The sequence below is a fragment of the Nannospalax galili genome, unplaced genomic scaffold, assembly GCF_000622305.1.
Source record: "Nannospalax galili isolate Female #2095 unplaced genomic scaffold, S.galili_v1.0 scaffold76, whole genome shotgun sequence".
Taxonomy (NCBI): domain Eukaryota; kingdom Metazoa; phylum Chordata; class Mammalia; order Rodentia; family Spalacidae; genus Nannospalax; species Nannospalax galili.
In genome coordinates this window covers 3,195,052-3,214,854 of record NW_008339767.1, presented here as the reverse complement: position 1 = coordinate 3,214,854, position 19,803 = coordinate 3,195,052, and the positions used below count along the sequence as shown (strand labels likewise).

The window sequence follows — 19,803 nt, the reverse complement described above, 5'->3', positions numbered from 1 at the left end:
TGGCTGCGGCCGGCGGCGGGGCGATTGCGGGCCGAGCCTACGCGTTCAAGGTGGTGCTGCTCGGGGAAGGCTGCGTGGGGAAGACGTCGCTGGTGCTGCGCTACTGCGAGAACAAGTTCAACGACAAGCACATCACTACCCTGCAGGTGAAGACCCGGGGCGTCTGGCTGGGGCCGCCCGGTCCCCTGCTTTGGGGCCGGCGAATCGCAGGCCTGTCACCCTCGCCTTCCCATCGCCTTGGCGACGCGCGGGGCCGGGAGTCCGGCTGTGGGAGGGGAAGGGCCCCGAAAAGTCCCCAGTTCCCGGAGGAGGCTGTGCAGGTCGGGGAATCCCCGCCTGTGGCTGCTTTCCCCCTCGGTGCGCTTCCGCTGGGGCCCCAGGTGTTTTCACTCTGTAGTCTGAGTGTCGGCCCTTTTTCCTTCTTCAGAACTAGGAACTTAGCTGCCGATTGGAATTTGCGAATTATGATCTGTAACTTCAGCGCGTCCTGATGACTAAGTGTTTATGCAAGTTCCATTTTGTCCTGTCTTCAAGTCACTGGAATGGTAAAACCACCCTCCAGAGACGGGTTTTTGAAAGGACCGCTTGCTGGTACGGGTTACGCAGTTTCATTGCAGGCTACTTGGGTCTGACTTGTGGGTCGAGTTTTTAGTGAGGTTGGTCAACCCACGTTAAAACGTCATGTGCTTATTGCCCAGCTATTGGTCCTCAAACTAAAAGCCTAGATATTGCTATTCATTGACTTAACTGTCATCAAAGACTGGCTTTCTTCTGCAGTTACATTGGGAAAATGTTACAGTGAAATAATTGGTTGAGTGTAACCAGGCCTTTGAGGGGGTTATGGTCTCCCTGTTCTTCTAAAAACATCAGTTTACATGTGTTAGGAGAATTATCTTTGAGCTTGTTTGCCTCAATTCATAGCCTACTTCCATCCGTGTAAATAGCCAGGTGATCTTGGTTAAATTACTTAACCTGCGTGCCCATGAGCTTCAACTGTTAAGATGGCCCTGATAATTGTTTCTAGCACTTTGGATTGTCAGGGTAAATATGGAAAAGCACCTAGGACCTGAAATGGTGTAAACATTGCTGCTCCAACTTGACAGTAGATCTTTATTACTAATTGTGTTGTGTGCAAGAATGTGGATGCTCTTTAGAATGCATAATCTAATGGGTGTGACATTTGATGTTTTGTGCTATTATTAAACTGAGTGTAGTGTTTACAAAGATGCTGTGGTTCTGATTCCATGTTTTATTTTTACTCCTGTTTTCAACTCTATATAAAGCATAGTATCTGAAGAACTATCAGGTGTTAGAGCCCCAGGTTAATGGTAGATACAGTGGTATCCAAGCTTAGTGTTGATCTCAGGTCTGATTTTAGATTTTGAGCAGTAAAATTGCACTACCTCTGGAGATTGACAGTCAATTCATTTTGTATTTTCCTTTATGTTACAATATAAAACTATTATATTGGCGATCTTAATTTTTTAAAGGTTTCTAAATTTTTTATGTATCTGAGTGTTTTGCTTGCATAGATGTATGTGCATGTAGTGCCCATGAAGCCCAGAAAAGGGTGTTGGATCTCTTGGAACTGGAGTTACAGATGGTTGTGAGCCACCATGTGGGTGCTGGGAACTGAACCCAGGTTCTCTGCAAGAGCAGTCAGTACTCTTAGCCACTGAGCCTCTTAATGTTTTTTGTTTGTTGTGTGTGTATGTGTGTGTTTGAGATAGGGTCTCAACTATGTAGCCCTGGCTGGCCTGGAACCTCTGCTCTGTCTCTTAAAGGCATGAGCCACCATGCTGGTTTAATTTTTTTTTTAAGATGATTTATCCTTTCAATGTAAAAATTGCACTTTGATTATGTATTTCTAAGACATTCTCAAAGCTAAAAATAGTGAAAGATTTTTAAATATGTGAGAGAAGCCACAGTGGATCACACAGAAAAGGCCAAAGTTTTGTTAGATGTCCAGTACCAGTACTGTTGCAACTTAGTTTTTATATTTATAGAACTCATTGTAAACAGTATCTGGATTCCATTACAGAATTGAGGGTTTCAGTTGTATACCAGCATGGAAACAACGCTCAGCCCTTTTTCTTGGTTAATTCACTTCATCTTCCTCAACATTTTATTTTTCAGAAAAGTTTTATTTGTGTGATTTACTAATGAAACTGTCTTCTTTTAGTTTCCAAAAGGAGGAGACTGCACCAGAAGTTAGAGCAGTAGTTCATAGTCTGCGTATCTTTGTAAGGTATTTTGTGTTTTGCAAAGTACACATGAAACATTCTTATTTCAAAAAATTGTAAGTCTGATGGGAACCACAGTTTGTGGTTCAGTCTTTTCCACTTTTTTGGACATCTTGAGGGGATAGACTAGGGGTGAGCTGAGTGATAGAGTACTTGCTTAACTTGCCGGTGGCACTGGGTTCACCTGAAGGTAAAAAGAGCTGGTATCATTGAGAGTAGAAAGGTGTGCCATGTCAGTCTTAGGTCTAATTTCAAACACGTTTTTCTGTGTGTAGAGCCACAATCTGTTTTCAGTCCTAGTTCTGTGCTGAGTCTTGGTCTCATGACATTCCTTCTGATAGTTGGAGATCACTATCACGACCCCTTAAAGTCTTGTCTTTTGGGTAAACAGCTCTAGGCCTCTAACTGATCTCTAGTGCACTTAAAATCCATCTGTTTTCTGTTTTGATAAGCAGTCACTAGCCATTGTCCTTTTTTAAAAAAATTTTATTATTTTTATTTTATGTGTATGCGGTATTGCCTGCATGTAGGTAAGTGCGCCCGTGTCGTGCAATGCCCACGGAGCTCAGAAGAGGCTGTTGGATCCCCTGGGACTGGAGTTACGGACAGTTGTTGGCCGCCATGTGGGTGCTGGGATTCAAACCCAGATCTTCTGCAAGAACAACTAGTATTCTCAACCGCTGAGCCATCTCTCCAGCCCTGTCATTGTCCTTTTTTTTTTTCTTTTTCCTGAGACAGGCCTCCCTTTCTTGCTCAGATTGACCTGGAACTTCAGATTTTCTGACTTTGTTCTAAAGCATTTTTTTTCTTCAGTGTACTTAACCACTGAGCCATCTCTCCAGACCTTTCTTTCTTTTTCTTTCTTTCCTTCCTTCCTTCCTTCCTTCCTTCCTTCCTTCCTTCCTTCCTTCCTTCCTTCCTTTATTTTATCTGTGTGCATGTATTGCCTGCATGTAGATAAGTGCACCCATGTTGTGCAATGCCCAGGTGGAGGAGGACAGAAGAGACTGTTGGATCCCTTAGAACTGGAGTTACAGACAGTTGTTAGTTGCCATGTTGGTGCTGGGATTTGAACCCGGGTCTTCTGCAAGAACAGTGTTCTTAACCACTGAGCCATCTCGCCAGCCCCCCCCCCCATTTCTTTCTTTAATGATAGCTCAGTCAGAAAAGGTGATGGGTTTGATCTGACTTGAATTACCTTAAGAACCCTGGTTGTCTCTGAGGAATCACTACATTTGAAAAAATGCTAGCCAGACTGGTGGTGCATGCCTTTAATCTCAGCACTTGGGGGCCAGAAGCAGGCGGATCTCTGAGTTCAAAGCCCATCTGGTCTACATAATGAGTTCCAGGTCAGCTGGGGCTACATGGAGACCCTGTCTCAAAAAGACCGAAAACAAGAAAGAAAAATGCTAATAGGGCGGGGTGAGGTAGCACACCCCTTTTGTCCCAGCACTCCAGAGGTAGAAGCAGGCAGATCTCTGAGATGGAGGCCTGCCTGGTCTGCAGAGTTTCAGGTCAGCTGGGCTGCAGGGAGACCCTGTCTCAAAAAAACCAAAAAATAAAAATATAAATAAATAAATAAATAAATGCTAATAGTCAGGAAGATGGCTTAATTAAGGGCTTGCTAAACAGGCACAAGACCCTGAGTTTGGATCCCTAGCACCCACATGGTACATGCCTATAATCTTAGTGCTGGAGAGGCTGGCACACAAGGATCTTTGGGACTTGTTGGATAGCTAGTTTAGCCGAATTGGTAAGCTCTGGGTTCAGTGAGAAACCCTGTCTCAAAAAATAAGGTGAAAGGGGCAATATCTGTTCTTGCAGAAGACCAGAACTCTGTTCCCAGTACCCATGTTGGGCAGCTCACAAATGCCTGCAATTCCAGTTTCAAGGGATCCCACACCCCCTTCTGACCTCCACAGACAACTGCACTCCTGTGTACACACAAACACATACATACACATAAATAAGAAGTAAATCTAAAAAAAATAAGGCCTACAGGGATAGAGGTAGATATCTGACCTCCACAGCACCTGCACACACATGAACATACACCCTCCCACACACACACAGAGTTTTCTTTGGTTTTTTTTGTGGTTTTCTTTTGGTCTTTTTAGAGACAGGGTCTCCCTTTAGCCCCAGCTGGCCTAGAACTCTATGTCAATCAGGCTGGCCTTGAACTCACAGATATCCACCTGCTTCTGTCTCCCAAGTACTAGGACTAAAGGTGTGTGCCACCACGTCCTACCAAATGTAGTTTTATATTCACACACTCATAAAATTTTTTAAGGTGAATGTGGTGGCACATACCTGTATTCTCAGCATTCTGTAGTCTGAGGCAAGAGAATCATGAGTTCAAGGCCAGCCTGGGTACAGAATGAGACACTCTCACAAGAAGACAAATAGGCTCAATTGCCTAGTATGTATGAGGCCCTGGGTTTGATCCCCACATAAACTAGGCATAGTGACATATGCCTGTTTTCCCAGCACTGGGAAGGTGGAGACAGGAAGATCAAATTTCAAGATCATTCTCATAGAGAGTTCGAGTCCAACCTGAGCTGTAGACCCTTTCTCAACAACAGCAATAAAAGTAATTGAAAGTAATACATATTTTAAGTTAAAAAATATATATATACATATATATGTGTATATATATATATATATATCCATTCAAGAATTCTGACTGGAATTGACATCTCTTTTGTAGTTGTGATATTTGCCATGCTTTGGTATTTTAATACTACTCTCTTTCCAGAGCTTCTCTCAGGTTACTTTTAATTGTAGGATAACTTTATAAGTTATTTGATCCAGCACTTGAATTTATATAGTCCCCAAGGTTGTTCTCTTGTGTGTGTGTGTGGGGGGGGTATATTTGAATTGATTTGAGTCTTTAATACACTTGACACAAAAACACTTGGGTGAGGGAGTTAGAATTTTTTCTGTGGAATTTGTTAAAGTAATGATAACTCTAAAGAATTAAATTCAAGAATTAAAAGAATATTTATGTGTGTATGTGTATGCACTTACCACGGAGGTTAGAGGACAACTTGCAGAAAGCAGCCTGTTCGCTCCTTCCACGCTGTGCGGCCTAGGTCCTCAGGCCTGGTACCAAGTGCCCTTGCTCCCTGAGCTATCTTGTAGGCCTGCAAAATGTTTATTTTATACTTACTACTTGTTAAACCTTGTTAAACCTGAGAATGTAAAGATGAGAAGGTACCTTAACATCAGTAACTTTCTCTACTTAGCTCTTAAAGGATTGCACCATTTCAGTGGTAATTGCTTCCTGCCTTTGCTGTGTTGTGTGGCTTTGTATCTTACTCTCCTGGTTGGCATTTCCTTTTCATTAGCTGTACCCTTTCTGTCCTTACTCAAGAGGCTTATTGATGATTATGCCTGCTAATGTAAGTGAATTCTATCACTTTTAATTAATCTCTGTTAAAAGTAGCAACATTGGGCTGGAGAGGGCTTAGCAGTTAAAAGCAGGTACCTCTCTTCTAGAGGACCCCAGTTCAATTCCCAGCAAACACACCCAGGCTACCTTCATCTGCCTCCTGTATCTCCAGTTCCTGGAGGACCTAATACCTCTGGCTTCCATGGCCACCTGCACTGCACTCCCGTGCACATACCCACCTACCCCACAGAAACGTACATATACATATAAAACAATAAAAATTTTAAAGTAGCAATGTTTATAATCAGAGTCATCATCTTACCTCTTGGGGTTCTGACTGGAATTCTACCTGTCTGCCTCTGGGAGTTCCTAGTTATAAGGTTGCTGATCAGGGACTAACCTGACAGTTTGGCAATGAGACAACTAAGTTTCCAAAGTCCCACAAATAGAAATGGCACACATTTTTGTTAAGCCAGGTCTTTTTAATTGTACCTTTAGCTTTTAAGTAAGCTTGGCATTCAGGTTCTGGCAGTTTATGCTTTGCATCATAGTCTCTCATCTGGGAATCTTGGTTTCCTTGTTTCTGAGATTCATGTTTTGAATGTATGAAATATCTTGGATATATGAAATATCTTAAGTAGCTCAGGAAGCCACATCACTGTCAGTTTACAAATTGATTATGTGTGCTGTAATTTTTAACTTTGTTTTTATTCCCTTAATACTTTACTAAGAATGTGTGGGCTATAGAATATTGGTATTTTTTTGTTTTTTGAGATAGGATCTTGCTTAGTAGCCTGTACTGGCCTAGGACTCCTGATTGTCCTGGATCTATCTGCCTCCTGAATGCTGGAATTATGAATTTTTCTTTTTTTAAAGACTTTCTGAACTGTGGCTACAAGTTCTAATATTTAACGGTTTCACATGTGACTGTCATTTTCTCCTTTGCTTTAATTGCTTCTTGGACATTACTCTTATTTGCTATTGTTTTCAGACAGGGTCTTACTGTGTAGCCAAGACTAGTCTCAGATTTGCAATCCTGTCTCAACGTCCTGAGTACTGAGAGTGTGGGCATGTGCCATAATATCTCGCTGACTTGACGCCAGACTGATTATAATCTGCTTTAGAAAAAAAGAATGGGAAATATAGGGCTACTCTTAAGAACCCTGGTTACTTTTCTGATAATTTTTATGTTACAGAAGGATAATTTTATAAATTAGTTGTTTAAATTCTGTCTTGCCTTAGTCTGGAAGTAGTGGGTTTATACTTAAGTCTACAACAGTATTAGTGACTAGCAAAAATAGTATAACAAGTTCTGTGTAGCATAATCAGTAGGTAGCAACAGGAAGGCATTTGTTCAGACTTCAGTACCAGGTCTTCAGTAGATTCTTCGTGCTTCTAAGTTAGTGAGCAGAGTACAGAGCTGGAACACCGATTAACAAGGTATGTGAAGACTTTGATTTGGCATCTGTGATTTGTTCCTTTCACTCTTCCACTGTAATTCATTTTTTAAAAAGTCATCTGCTATGGTTTGGGATAGGGCTTATGGGGTAGTAAGACCAGGTATAAATAACAATTTGAGCTACTAATAGAATTAATTTTTTGATAACCCCTTAAGTTTGGAAGACACAGTTGTTGGGATTAGAAAAGGCAAGGCTGCTGCTACACTGGATTTGGAGGGATCTGTGGAAAATTTGCTATTGCTTCGTGCTCTGCTGCTTTGCGCTTACTGTGAGATTTGGGGAGGCGAGTTGTCCAACAACACTAACTGTCCACCTGGAGAACTGCCAGGTTAAGAAATGTGTGTGTTCTTGTCTAGACAGCTTTGTGCAATGGAAAAAAAGCATTATAGAGTCAGACAGGCTTCCTTCCACCCACTGCTGTACCCACCCTAATTATCTGACCTTGGCTGAGTCACTGTATTTCTGTAAATCTCAAATTTATAATATAGGGCAAATTATTACTTCACAGGGCTGGTACAAACATTAAATGAGAAGACCCAAGCACAGAACTTGATATTGTCTGTCTCTCTCTCTCTCTCTCTCTCTCTCACACACACACACACACACACCCGTCCCTTCCTGTCCTGTGTCCCTGTCCCCTCTCATCCCCCGCTTCTGTCCCCTTGCCAATTTATCCCCATTCCCCACTCCTCCCTGCCATTATCCTAGAACCTTTCAAATTTCTATTGTGTAATGTCACATTCCACTTCTCCTTTCTAGCAGGTGGTAGTGGTAGTATTTTATTGAGGAATTACCAGAAATTTGTAAGTTCCTTGGAAAAGTTGAAATTGTCTTCAGATAAGCACATGAACAATTTTCTTGGGCGTGTTCATGGCTTTCTTTAGATTCTTAAATTCAGGAATATTCCCCTTTCACCTTTACTACCATATAACAGAATTAAGAACCACTGCCCTGGTATTTTATAACAACAAAAGGTATTTTAGTAAGCTGTCAAATTCTGTGTGTGCTTTAAAAAAAATTTATGTGTTTGAGTGTTTTGCCTGCATATGTTTAAGTGTACCCATTTCACGTGATGCCTGTGGAGGTCAGAAGAAGGTGTTGTATCCCCTGGAACTAGAGTTCCAGTTAACCACCATGTGGGTGTTAGAACCAAACCTGAGCAAGAGCAGCCAGTGCTCTTAACTGCTAAGCCATCTCTCCAGCTCCTAAGTGAATGCTTTTAAAGAACTGATTTAAACAGAGAAACGTCAAACTTTTGGATGATTTGCTACTGTTCTGATGTTACATTAAACCTATTTTTTAAATGTCAAATATAATTTTATATATACATGTGTCTTTTATTTTTTGGTCTTTTTGAGACAGGGACGCCCCAGCTGGCCTAGAACTCACTATGTAGACCAGGCTGGCCTACAGTGATCTGCCTGCCTCTGCCTCCCCAGTGCTGGGACTAAAGGTGTGTACCACCATGCCCGGCATAATTATTTATATAGATAGATGATAGATAGATAGATAGATAGATAGATAGATAGATAGATAGATAGATAGATAGATAGAGGCATAATTACTTATATAGATAGATGATTGATAGATTGATTGATTGATCTGTATATGTATTTTTTAAAAAATATATTTTTTTAATGTGTATGCGTGTATTGACTGCACGTAGGTAAGTGCACCCGTGTCATGCACTGCCCGCAGAGGACAGAAGAGACAGATAGGATCCCCTAGACTAGAGTTATGGACAGTTGTTAGCTGCCATATGGGTTCTGGGATTTGAACCCAGGTCTTCTGCAAGTCAGTGAGTGTTCTTAACCGCTGAGCCATCTCTTCAGCCCCATAATTATATATTTTTTAAAATAGTGTTTACTCTTGAAAAAAGTACGTGTAAAATATTAAAATAAAAACGTAAGATATATGTAAAATGAGATGCTTTGTATTACAGGGAGCCTTTCCACAAAATGGAACTTACCCATTATGAAGGAGAAAGATTACTTTGATAACTGCTTTACAAGTGCATCACATATTTGAGTTAAAATGGTTTGGTTCATGGACTGGCAAGATGGCTAAGTAGCTAAAGGTGATTGCTGTACAAACCTGGCAACCTGAATTCAATCTCCAGAACCCATGGAAATCTAGAAGGAGAGAACCAACTCCATAAAGTTGTCTTCTGACCTCTGCACTCACACCATGGCATAACCCCCTCCCCGTGTCATGTACACATGCAGTAAAATAAATAGGAATTTTTAAAATAGCTAGATTCATAAGGAAACTTTTAGGAGCACATCTCTTACATAAATTGTACTATCCTTCCAGTGATTTACCTGGGCACATTAGTAGATAAGTTTTTCTACAGTAACAATATTTGAATGTTATGGGCAGGGGTCCTATGACCCCTGCACTAGAGGAGTGTTAGTTCTTATGTCAGGCTAGGAGGTAGCAAAGCCTAGTGGTGATAAGGTATGCCTGGACTGCCTAGATTTCAGATGCTGTCCTGGTAGCTGTTGTGTGACCTTAGGCAAGATACTCTCCTGTAGTCTGGATTTCCACACCTGTTATAGTTGGATAATTATTTCTGACTCAGTGTTTTGGGAATTAAAGTAGTTAATATTTGGAAAACTTAGAATACTGCCCATTTTATTTAAGAACTGTGGAAAGACTAACAAACACATACTTTAACCCATAGCTTTTTGGCGGGGGGAGTTCTTTTTGAGGCAGGGTACCCTTGTAGCCCCAGCTGGCCTGGAACTTCCTAGATAGACCAGGTAGGCCTTGAACTCAGAGATCCACCTGCCTCTGCCTCCTGAGTGCTAGGATTAAAGGCTTGTGCTACCATGCCCAGCTCTAATAGACTTCTTACACCCGTGAAAAGGTAACTTATAAGACAGTATATATTGGGATATTACAAAATTAGGCTCCCTAAAATTGTTTAGTATAGAGCAGTACAGTGTGGAATGTGTGAGTAGTATAGGGAGGCCTTGGGAAGATAGCTTGTCATGCAGGACAATGTAATGAGATGAGACCAAAGATATTTACTTGACTTTCTGTCAACCCAGGGGTCATAAAACCTCAGAGGAAATGTGAAGACAAGACTTGAGAGGTTTGGGGCGGGGGGATATTGACTGACAGGGTGGAAGAAGATGCTTCTAAAGTTCTAAACCTTAGTGACAGCTGGGTGCAATTGTGTGAGCCTGTATTCTCAGCTACTTAGGAGGCTGAGGCAGGGGACTGAGTTGAGCCCAGGAAATCAGTGCTAACCTGTGCAACATAGAAAGACCATTAAAGCAAAAACAAAACACAGACAAAGATAATTAAGCCTTGGTGACTTGGAGAATGTGATGAAATTACTGCAGCTAGAGTAGAAAGCCAATTTTGGAGGGAAGATCAGTTTAATCTTAGATATATTTGAAAAAGAATCATTTGATTTTAATAGCTTTTAAGTATTTGGATAGGATTCTGATTTTAATTTCTTTTACATAGCATTGATACTAGAACCATATTGAAAATGATTGAATTCAGATAAATTGAATAGCTAGTAGCAAAGCCGAGGCTCAGATTCAAAAGTCGCTTTGTTAGCTTCTTTACCTTAGAGTGGGGGAAATCTTTTATTTGCATTTATTGTTATAAGAGATGCATGGTGTTCTCATTTTTCAAATTATTTCTTTTGCTATTTTACCATTTAATTTTTGTCCTTTTTAGTGTAATCTGTGTTTCATTTAATAAACTATCTGGAGCAGTGTAGCTTGTGCCTTGAAGACAGTTATTCCTAAGTTTATTCCAGCTCTGCCATTTATTCCTGTGTGTGAACATCTTAATCACTAAATCCAATGGCCTTTTCTTAGTTTTGTAGTGTGCCACAACAAAAAGTTCTCCCTGGAAACCACATTTCTTCTGTTTTATTAGTAATTCAGTCCTCTTCATAGAATTACTTACATGTGACTTCTTCCACACAGTTCTGAACTCAGCTCTCTATTTCTTTTTTAAAACATGTCAACTAGGGCTGGAGAGATGGCTCAGCGGTTAAGAACACTGGCTGTTCTTGCAGAAGACCTGGGTTTGAATCCCAGCACCTATATGGCAGCTAATAACTATCTGTAACTCAGTAGTTTCAGGGGGATCCAATTTCCTCTTCTGTCCTCCTCAGGCATTACACAACACAGGTGCACTTACCTACATGCAGGCACCACACGCATACACATAATAAAAATAGTAAAATGTATAAAAAAAAGTCAACTAATTTGGATTCCGAGTATATTCCCTGTTTAATGGCTTGTTTTGTTTGTTTTGTTTTGTTTGAGATAGGGTCTTACTACATAGCCCTGGCTAACCTTGAATTTCTAATCCTCCTGCATCAGCCTCCCAGTGCTTAAACGCTAGCAATTCTCCATTGTCTCTACAGTACTGTTACTTAGCAGTTACTTCTTAGGATGATTTAGGTATTTCTCTAGGGAAGAAGGTGTTTAGTTCTGTATAGAGGGCAAATGATTTGGGGGAATGCTGTGCAAATGCAGGTGTCAGCTTTCCTTTGGGCAGAATCTTCGTGCTCTCCTGAGTATTGTGCATATTCTGAAAGCAGTATGTACCATTTCCAGATACACCATTATCACATGAAGTTGTATTCTCTTTACATTTTAAATTCTCCAGTAAACTGTAACCTCCCCTTGAAGACTGGGACTGTGTCCTTTGGTTTCTGTGACACGGATACATGTTAAACAATTGAATTATATAGATACAGATCCATTTTGAGCAATACTGGGCATCCTAGGAGTCTCATTTTTTTCTGTTGGTAAATAAGGTTATATCAAAGGAAAAATTTTCTTGCACATATAGTATAGAAAGGGAAAAACTAAGAAAAAGCAAGTACCATTTTTGTGTGTGTGTGTTTTTTTAATGTGTGTATATATGTGTGTGTGTGTTGTGTGTGTAACACAGTATATGTGCTCAGGTATCAGTTTTCACCTTCCACCGTTTTGAGATGGTCTTTGTTGCTTCGTGCTGCATAGGCCAGGTTAACTAGCCCAGAGTTTTAGGTTTTCCTGTCTCCACTTGCCATATTCCCCTGGCTGTGCTGAGATTACAGACACACATGCTATTGCTTCCGGGCATTAAATACATTTTAAAAAATTATTTTAATTTTATGTGTATGATTGTTTTGCTTGTATGTAAGTGTACCACATGTATGCAGTGCCCTTGGAGGCCAGAAGAGAGCATCACATTCCCTGGAACTGGAGTTACAGATGGTTGTACCATGTGGGTTCTGAGGACTGAACGTGGGTCCTCTGTAAGAGCAGCCAGTGCTTGCTCTTAACTACCAAGTCATCTCTAAAGCCCACTTCTGGACATTTATTTGTGGGTTCTGGGCGTATTAACCCAGATCCTTACACTTGCATGGGAAGCAAGCACTTTACCCACTGAGCCATTTCCCTGAGCCCCATGTATTTTTTTTTTTTTAATTCAGTTCTGTCTACCACTGAGCTGTATTCTTCACTTTTCTTATATTTTTAGTAACTTACTTAAAAAAAAAACAATTTAGGCTTTTCTTAGAATAATATTCTGTCTTTAATGAAAATAATATTTGGTTATAAATTTAAAAATCAGTACTTTTTCAGAAAACCTAAGTTTGACATTGAGATGATTCAGTCATGTATAGTTGGGATTAAGGATGCTATTTTACATGAAGCATTGTTTAACACATATTTCTTTTTACTTAGGCATCTTTCTTAACAAAGAAGTTAAATATTGGTGGGAAGAGAGTAAACCTTGCCATTTGGGTAAGTAAACCTTTTCAGAAATATTCTAATCTAATTGATTTGAGGAATGGGAATTTTAATTTCAGACTTTGTTTAAAAAAATTAATTTGTTAGCCAAAACTATTTTCTTAATTAAAAAATTACTAGGTTGGGCATGGTGGCACATGTCTTTAATACCATCACTCAGGAGACAGGCAGGAGGATCTCTGAGGTTGAGGCCAGCCTGATCTACATAGTGAGTTCCAGTCCCACTAGGGATACAAGGAGACCCTCTCTCAAGACAGCAACAACAGGACTGGAGAGATGGCTCAGCGGTTAAGAACACTGATGATTCTTGCAGTAGACCCGGGTTCGAATCCCAGCACCCACATGGCAGCTAACAACTGTCTGTAACTCCAGTCCCAGGGGATCTGACAGCCTCTTCTGACCTCTGCGGGCATTGCACAACATGGGTACACTTACCTACATGCAGGCAATACACGCACACACATAAAAAACAACAAAAAACCCCAGCAACAACAAAAATTCCTAAAATATGGTTAGGAATTCTATTTGGAATATAATTTTATATTTGAATATTGCTGTTACAACTTTTTAGCTTCAGAAGGGTCAGCGTTTCAAAGAGAATAGGGTAAATGGGGCCACCTGTCTGTAGCCCCTTTTCCCTGTGTGCCAGCACTCTAAGGGAGTAATCATTGGAGAGTCCAAAAAGGTGATGCAGCAGGGCATGTGCTAGCAAGTAGTCCTGATGCATAGCATCCTCTGCCTCTTCTGCATGTATAAGGATCCTCAGTTTAGGATCTTCTCGGCCACTTTAACCATCTGGTAACTGAACTGTTCTTTTAGTCAGGGTAGGAACTTGTTAAAGAGGAAGAATTAATTTTGGTATAATAGTAAAATATTACATATTGCTTAAACATTTTCGTTTTTCTTTAATTTATTTCTTTTAATACTGATTTGGAGTTATCTGTGTCTTCATGCACTATTCCAATTAATTAAAAGTTCACTATAGTTAGGACAGTAGTCATATTCTTTTCCCCTTTTGATCTAATAGCATGTTGCTTTATTTAGGATACAGCAGGCCAAGAGAGATTCCATGCATTGGGGCCAATTTACTACAGAGATTCAAATGGAGCTATTTTAGTTTATGATATAACGGATGAAGATTCTTTTCAAAAGGTATTCTGCTTACTTTTTTGGGTAAATGACTTAATTAGAAGAACAACACTGAGGTGGTTTTTTTTTTTTTTTTTTTTTTTAAGCTTCCATTAATATGCTTTTGTTCACTGATTATGTTTTTAAAAGTAAAGCATACAGTCTGAGCTTAAATGGTGACCATTTATCAAAACATTTTAATACATATTAATTCATATTGGAGTAATTAATGGTTTATTATATGACTTTCTCAAATATTAGAAAAGAGAAAATAATTGAAAATAATTTTCAGAAAAATAAGGGACTTTCTCACTCATAAATAAAAATAACAGGGGCTGGAGAGATGAGATGGCTCAGCGGTTAAGAACACTGGCTGTTCTGGCAGAAGACCCAGGTTCGAATCCCAGCACCCACATGGGAGCTAACAACTGTCTGTAACTCCAGTTCTGGGGGATCTGACCTCCATGGACATTGCATGACATGGGTGCACTTACCTACATGCAGGGAATACACTCGTACACATAAAATAAAAATAAAATATTTAAAAGGAAGAACAAACTGAAATCCAGGCTCTTTTCCCCAGTAAATATCCAGGAGGATGCCTATGGTATAGTAGTCTCCTTGTTAGGAATGAATTAGGATACTAAAGATAATGTTCATACCTTCCTAAGTTCAAAGTGACACTGTTACAAGCATTTAATATTAGAGACTGGAGTTAACAAACTTTTTGTTTTGGCAAATAGCATTGCTTGGATGTATGGACCGTTTTAAAAAATTTGTTATTAGAGGTGCATTATTCCATTGCTCTATAAGTTTTAGGTATTATAGTAATTCCAACAGGATTTGTTGTAATACTCTTTTGTATATACAGGTAAAAAACTGGGTCAAAGAATTACGGAAAATGCTGGGAAATGAAATCTGTTTATGTATAGTTGGTAAGTAGTAGTGTCTTTTAAAGTTATTTGTTTCCTAGTTGTTTCATTAAAGACAAGGTAAGTAGCCGGACATGGTGGCGCAGGAGGTAGAGGCAGGTGGATCTTTGTGAGTTCAAGGCCAGCCTGATCTACATAGTGAGTTCCAGGACAGCTGGGGCTATGGGGAGACCCTGTCTCAAATAAAAAAAAAAAAAAAAAAAAAAAAAAAAAAGACAAGGTAAATAAGTAGTTCTTGTTTTAAAGTGATACTAGAGAGGAAGAATTATGACATTTTGATATAAAATATCTTAGAGTAGCCTATATTTGGAGGTTGATTTTCCAGGCGATTCAAGCTATGTATTTCAAAGAATGCCTTGAGGAACCAGTGAGGGTTTCCAGGCTTGCCTAGTTCAACTGTTTTACTTCATAAGATTTCATTCTCCAAAAAAAAAGATTAGGAATTCCTTTAAAATAAAGTTAAGCCAGTGTTCTTGTCTACACACTTAACTGTATGCATTTTAAAAAATATTTTATTATTTTTATTTTATGTGTATGCGTATATTGCTTGTATGTAGGTAAGTGCACCCGTGTCATGTAATGCCCGCGGAGAATAGAAGTGACTGTCAGATTCCCTGGAACTGGAGTTCCGGACAGCTGTTAGCAGCCATGTGGGTGCTGGGATTTAAACTCCAGTCTTCTGCAAGAGTAGTCAGTGTTCTTAACTTCTGAGCCATCTCTCCAGCCTCCTGTATGCATTTTTTAAATTGAGAACAATTTTGACTTCAAGGATATAAGTAGTTCATGATTCTAAGGTGTCAAAATATTGTTAATGGATAAAAGTCCTCCATCAGACATCTAGAATTTCTTTTAGGGTCCCTTTTTCTTTAGATTATTTCTGTAATTCAACAATTACTAAGCAGTAAGTTTATGCTGTGTACTCCATAGATGCCATCACAAAATCCTCATAACCCCCGAGGGTGTTAGAGGAGAAGCTTGAGTCTAGGTGTACTTAAGTGGTTGCCCAACATCAAGCAGCTATCAGAGATGATGCTGATGTCTATGCTTATGTTTTTAATTGTGGAGTATATTCTCAGCCTTTCTCTCCCTTTGTGGCTGATAATAGTAAGAATGAGCTTGGAGAGGCCAGGGTAGTTTAGTGGCAGAGGCAGGTAGTGTTCATTGAAATGAGGCAATGGAATGATCGGTGTGGGGAAGTACTGCTTTTCATCCTATGAATTTATTTAGAATTTACCATTCTTAAATCTTGTCACCATTAGATTGGTAACTGTATAGTCCCATATGTGGGTGTAAATCTGAGGGAAGAGACTAGAAGAATGATGGGCTCTGCTTTTTTCTCTAGATGTTAGGTATTAGTCTAGCAGGAATATTTGAGACAGAAGACTAGAATAGTAGAAATAGGAGTTTCAGGCCAAAGTCACGGCTGCTTGTTAGTAAGCTTTGTGCGGCTTTGTACAGTATATGGGACCTACCAGGCTTAGAGTTGCCACAGTAAGTGACTAAAGATGGAATTTCTTGATATTTTGTCATCTCTCTGAGGAGCAAATTTATTTACATATATGTAGGAAAGTTAAAGAAATCTCAAGAGCAACATTAGGGTCTGGGGAGGTAGCTCAGTCTGCAAAATGCTGGGTTTGGTAATTCTCATTTGTAATCCCAACACCGGGAGACCGAGATAGGAGCATCCCTGGGACTCTTTGGCTAGTTTAGCCTAATTAATGAGCTCCAGGCCATTGAGAGACCTCCATCTCAAAGGAAGTGGACTGCATTCTTGAGGATGACAGCTGAGGTTATCTTTTGGGCTCCATATGGACACATAGACTCATGCCTAGTAAAAGAAATCAATGGGTTTAAATAAGTTTATGAATAGTTCATTTAAATTGTGTATTCATGGACTGGTGAGATGGCTCATTAGGCAAGCCTAAAGACCTGAGCTCAATCCTAGGACCAACATGGAAGGAGAGAACCAAGTCTACAGTTATCCTTACACACACACATACGCACACACACACACACACACACCATGGCTTGTGTGTATACCCACACATATGTATCATGTCCATGATAATTAAAGAAGCAAAATATTTTTTAATTGTGTAATTGTGTTTAGGAACATTGGATCTGAAAGCTTACTTGCTGCCTGAAGTAGGGTCAAATACTCTTGATTTAATATAGAGTTTATTGGGGCTGGAGAAATGGCTCAGTAGTTACAAGCTTACTGCTCTTTTGGAGGATCCAGGTTCAGTTCCCAGCATCCACATGGCAGCTAACTGTCCTTAACTCCAGTTACAGGAAATGGAACTCTCTCTGCTTTCCAAGGGCATCTGCACATACGTGGTACACAAAAACTCATGCAAGCGTACACATACACATACATTTAAAAGATAGTTTGTTATGGTGAGTGTGAATTACAAAAAGTTCTTTCTTTTGGCAAGTTCTACATGAAATTTGGAACAATTTTGAGAGCCCTGGAGTTTGTCATTGTTCCAGAACTTGATGTTCTTAGGATGACCTGGAGAATTTAAAAATATTTAAAAGGATGGAGAGGGAACACTTCTTCTAGATGCATAGTAAACTAGAATCTCTGTGGATAACACTAAGAATTAGTTAATTCTCTCTTGTACTCCACCTTCTTTCCTTCCACAAATTCTTTTGAGTGGCGCCTTTGTTTTGGGTACTGTATTGCAATTCTCATTGGTGCACCAGTGTTTTGGAACACTTTATCTGATTTGGTCTGACACGATGTCAGAATCATGTACCATCATCATGTTACTCTTGTTTGAAGACTCCTGCTAACTCTGTTATTTATATTTGTTTGTTTTTTGAGACAGTGTCTCCCTGTAGCCTCAGATGACCTGGAACTCACTCTGTAGACCAGGCTGATCTCAGTCTCATGGAGATCTTCCTGCCTCTGCCCTCTTCTGCTGGGACTAAAGGTGTGCGCCATCACACCCACCATGGTCCTCTAGATGAGCAGCCAGTGCTCTTAGACTGCTGAGCCGTCTCTCCAGCCCCCTGTAGTTGGTTTTTTTTTTAAATCTAAATCTCAGTTTCCTTGCTGTATTTTTCTTCCATCTTGGTGCCTTTCTTATTCTTATTGTTGATTATCCATTTTGCTATTTCCTCTGTGTTGCTCCAGGTTCTGCATTGAATTTATTGGCTTATTTATATCTTCTTTGCAGTTATCGATTTGATTTACTAGTAAACTTTAGAAATCTTTTTTTGAAGATTTCTTTATTTTTAAAATTTTATTTTTATTTTATGTGTATGCGTGTATTGCCTGCATGTAGGTAAGTGCACCCATGTCATGCAATGCCCGCAGAGGTCAGAAGAGGCTGTCAGATCCCCTGGAACTGGAGTTATAGACAGTTGTTAGCTGCCATGTGGGTGCTGGGATTCAAACCCGGGCCTTCTGAAGCAACCAGTGTTCTTAACTGCTGAGCCATCTCTCCAGCCCCTGAAGATTTATTTTTATTTTATGTATATTAGTGTTGCTTACTTGTATGTATATGTACCACATGCATGCCTGGTGCCCATGGAGGACAGAAGTGGGCATCAGATACCTGGAACTGGAATTACAGGTATGGTTTTGAGCTGTCATGTGGCTGCTGGGAATTGGACCCAAATCTTCTGCAAGAGCTGGAAGTGCTCTTAACTGCTGGGCCATCTGTCTAGCCCAACTTTTGAAATGTTTATCCAGTATTTTACCTAGGGGTTTTGGGTTTTGTTTTGTTTGCTTTGTTTGTTTTGAGACAGGGTCTCACTGTATATCTCTAGCTAGCCTGTAACTCACTATGTAGACTAGGCTGGTCTCAAATTCAGAGATATGCCTGCTTCTGCCTCCTGAGTGCTGGGATTAAACACATGTACCACCATCCCTGACTCTGGTTCAATATCTTTGAATTCAGTAGTTTGGAGGAGTCATGTTGCCTTGCTTTCTCATATTTCTTGTGTTTCTGTGATGCAGTTTGTACACTGTTGCTTTGGACATTTCTTGTAGTTTTGTTTGGGGATCTTACTGAGCAGCCCACTCTTGAGGGCTCACTCCCAAGGACCACTTTGTGAGGAAACAAAATATTATAACAGCAGCAACATCAGACCGTAAAAAATAGAAATACACTTCAACTATTTGAAGTCCACCAGTACTTTAGTAGTGACTCTCAATCAGAAAATGGAAAACTAATGTAGAGTGTGCAAATGAGATTAAAAATTATTTAGAGTAAATGTCGAAAAATAAAGAAGGCTAATAAGTAAAGGGAAAAAGAAAGTGGTAATGGAAGGTGAGAGAAGGGGCAAGATTAGGAAGCATAAAACCAACAAAAGATTTCCCGGTCAATAAATGTCAAAAGGGGAATAAAAGTGAAGTGGTGAGATGGTTCAGTTGGCAGTGGCACTTGCCATATAAGTGTCACAACCTGAGTTCAGTCCTGGAAACCCAATAAAGGTAAAAGTATACATGTTCATGAACACATGCATCATGCATGCAACACAACATTTAAAACAAATATATGTTTAAAAGTAAAAGCATGAGTTTCTGTAAAGCAAAATCCACCACAACCTACAGCAACAAAAAAAACCCTAATAAGATAAAGTCAAAGAATAAAGGTGTGTGTGGTGTTGGTGGGTGAACAACATGGGACCAAAAAAAAGGAAAAATATTTTCAGTGAAAAATATGTGAACCAAAATAGCATGTTTAGTGGTGAATAAAAATTAAAAGCTTTTAGATGATGGCTGTGGTGGCACATGCCTTTTGTTTTAGCACTCAGGAGGCAGGGGGGGCAGGTGGATCTCTGTGAGATCAAGGCCAGTCTGGGCTATACAGCGAGTGCCAGGCCAGATGGGACTACAGGGAGACCCTGTCCTGAAAAAAACAA

General features: G+C 39.9%; 1 protein-coding gene across 1 annotated transcript in view; it reads left to right on the top strand.

Annotated features, from left to right (window-relative positions):
* Window positions 1-19,803, top strand: part of Rab21 (RAB21, member RAS oncogene family) — a 34,543-nt gene that overhangs the window by 1,730 nt on the left and 13,010 nt on the right. The window contains exons 3-6 of the mRNA XM_029564252.1: window positions 1-146; window positions 12,803-12,862; window positions 13,913-14,020; window positions 14,868-14,931. The exon at window positions 1-146 is cut by the window's left edge and continues 1 nt beyond it. Of these exons, the coding sequence (XP_029420112.1) occupies window positions 1-146; window positions 12,803-12,862; window positions 13,913-14,020; window positions 14,868-14,931 (378 nt within the window). The remainder of the gene's footprint in view (window positions 147-12,802; window positions 12,863-13,912; window positions 14,021-14,867; window positions 14,932-19,803) is intronic.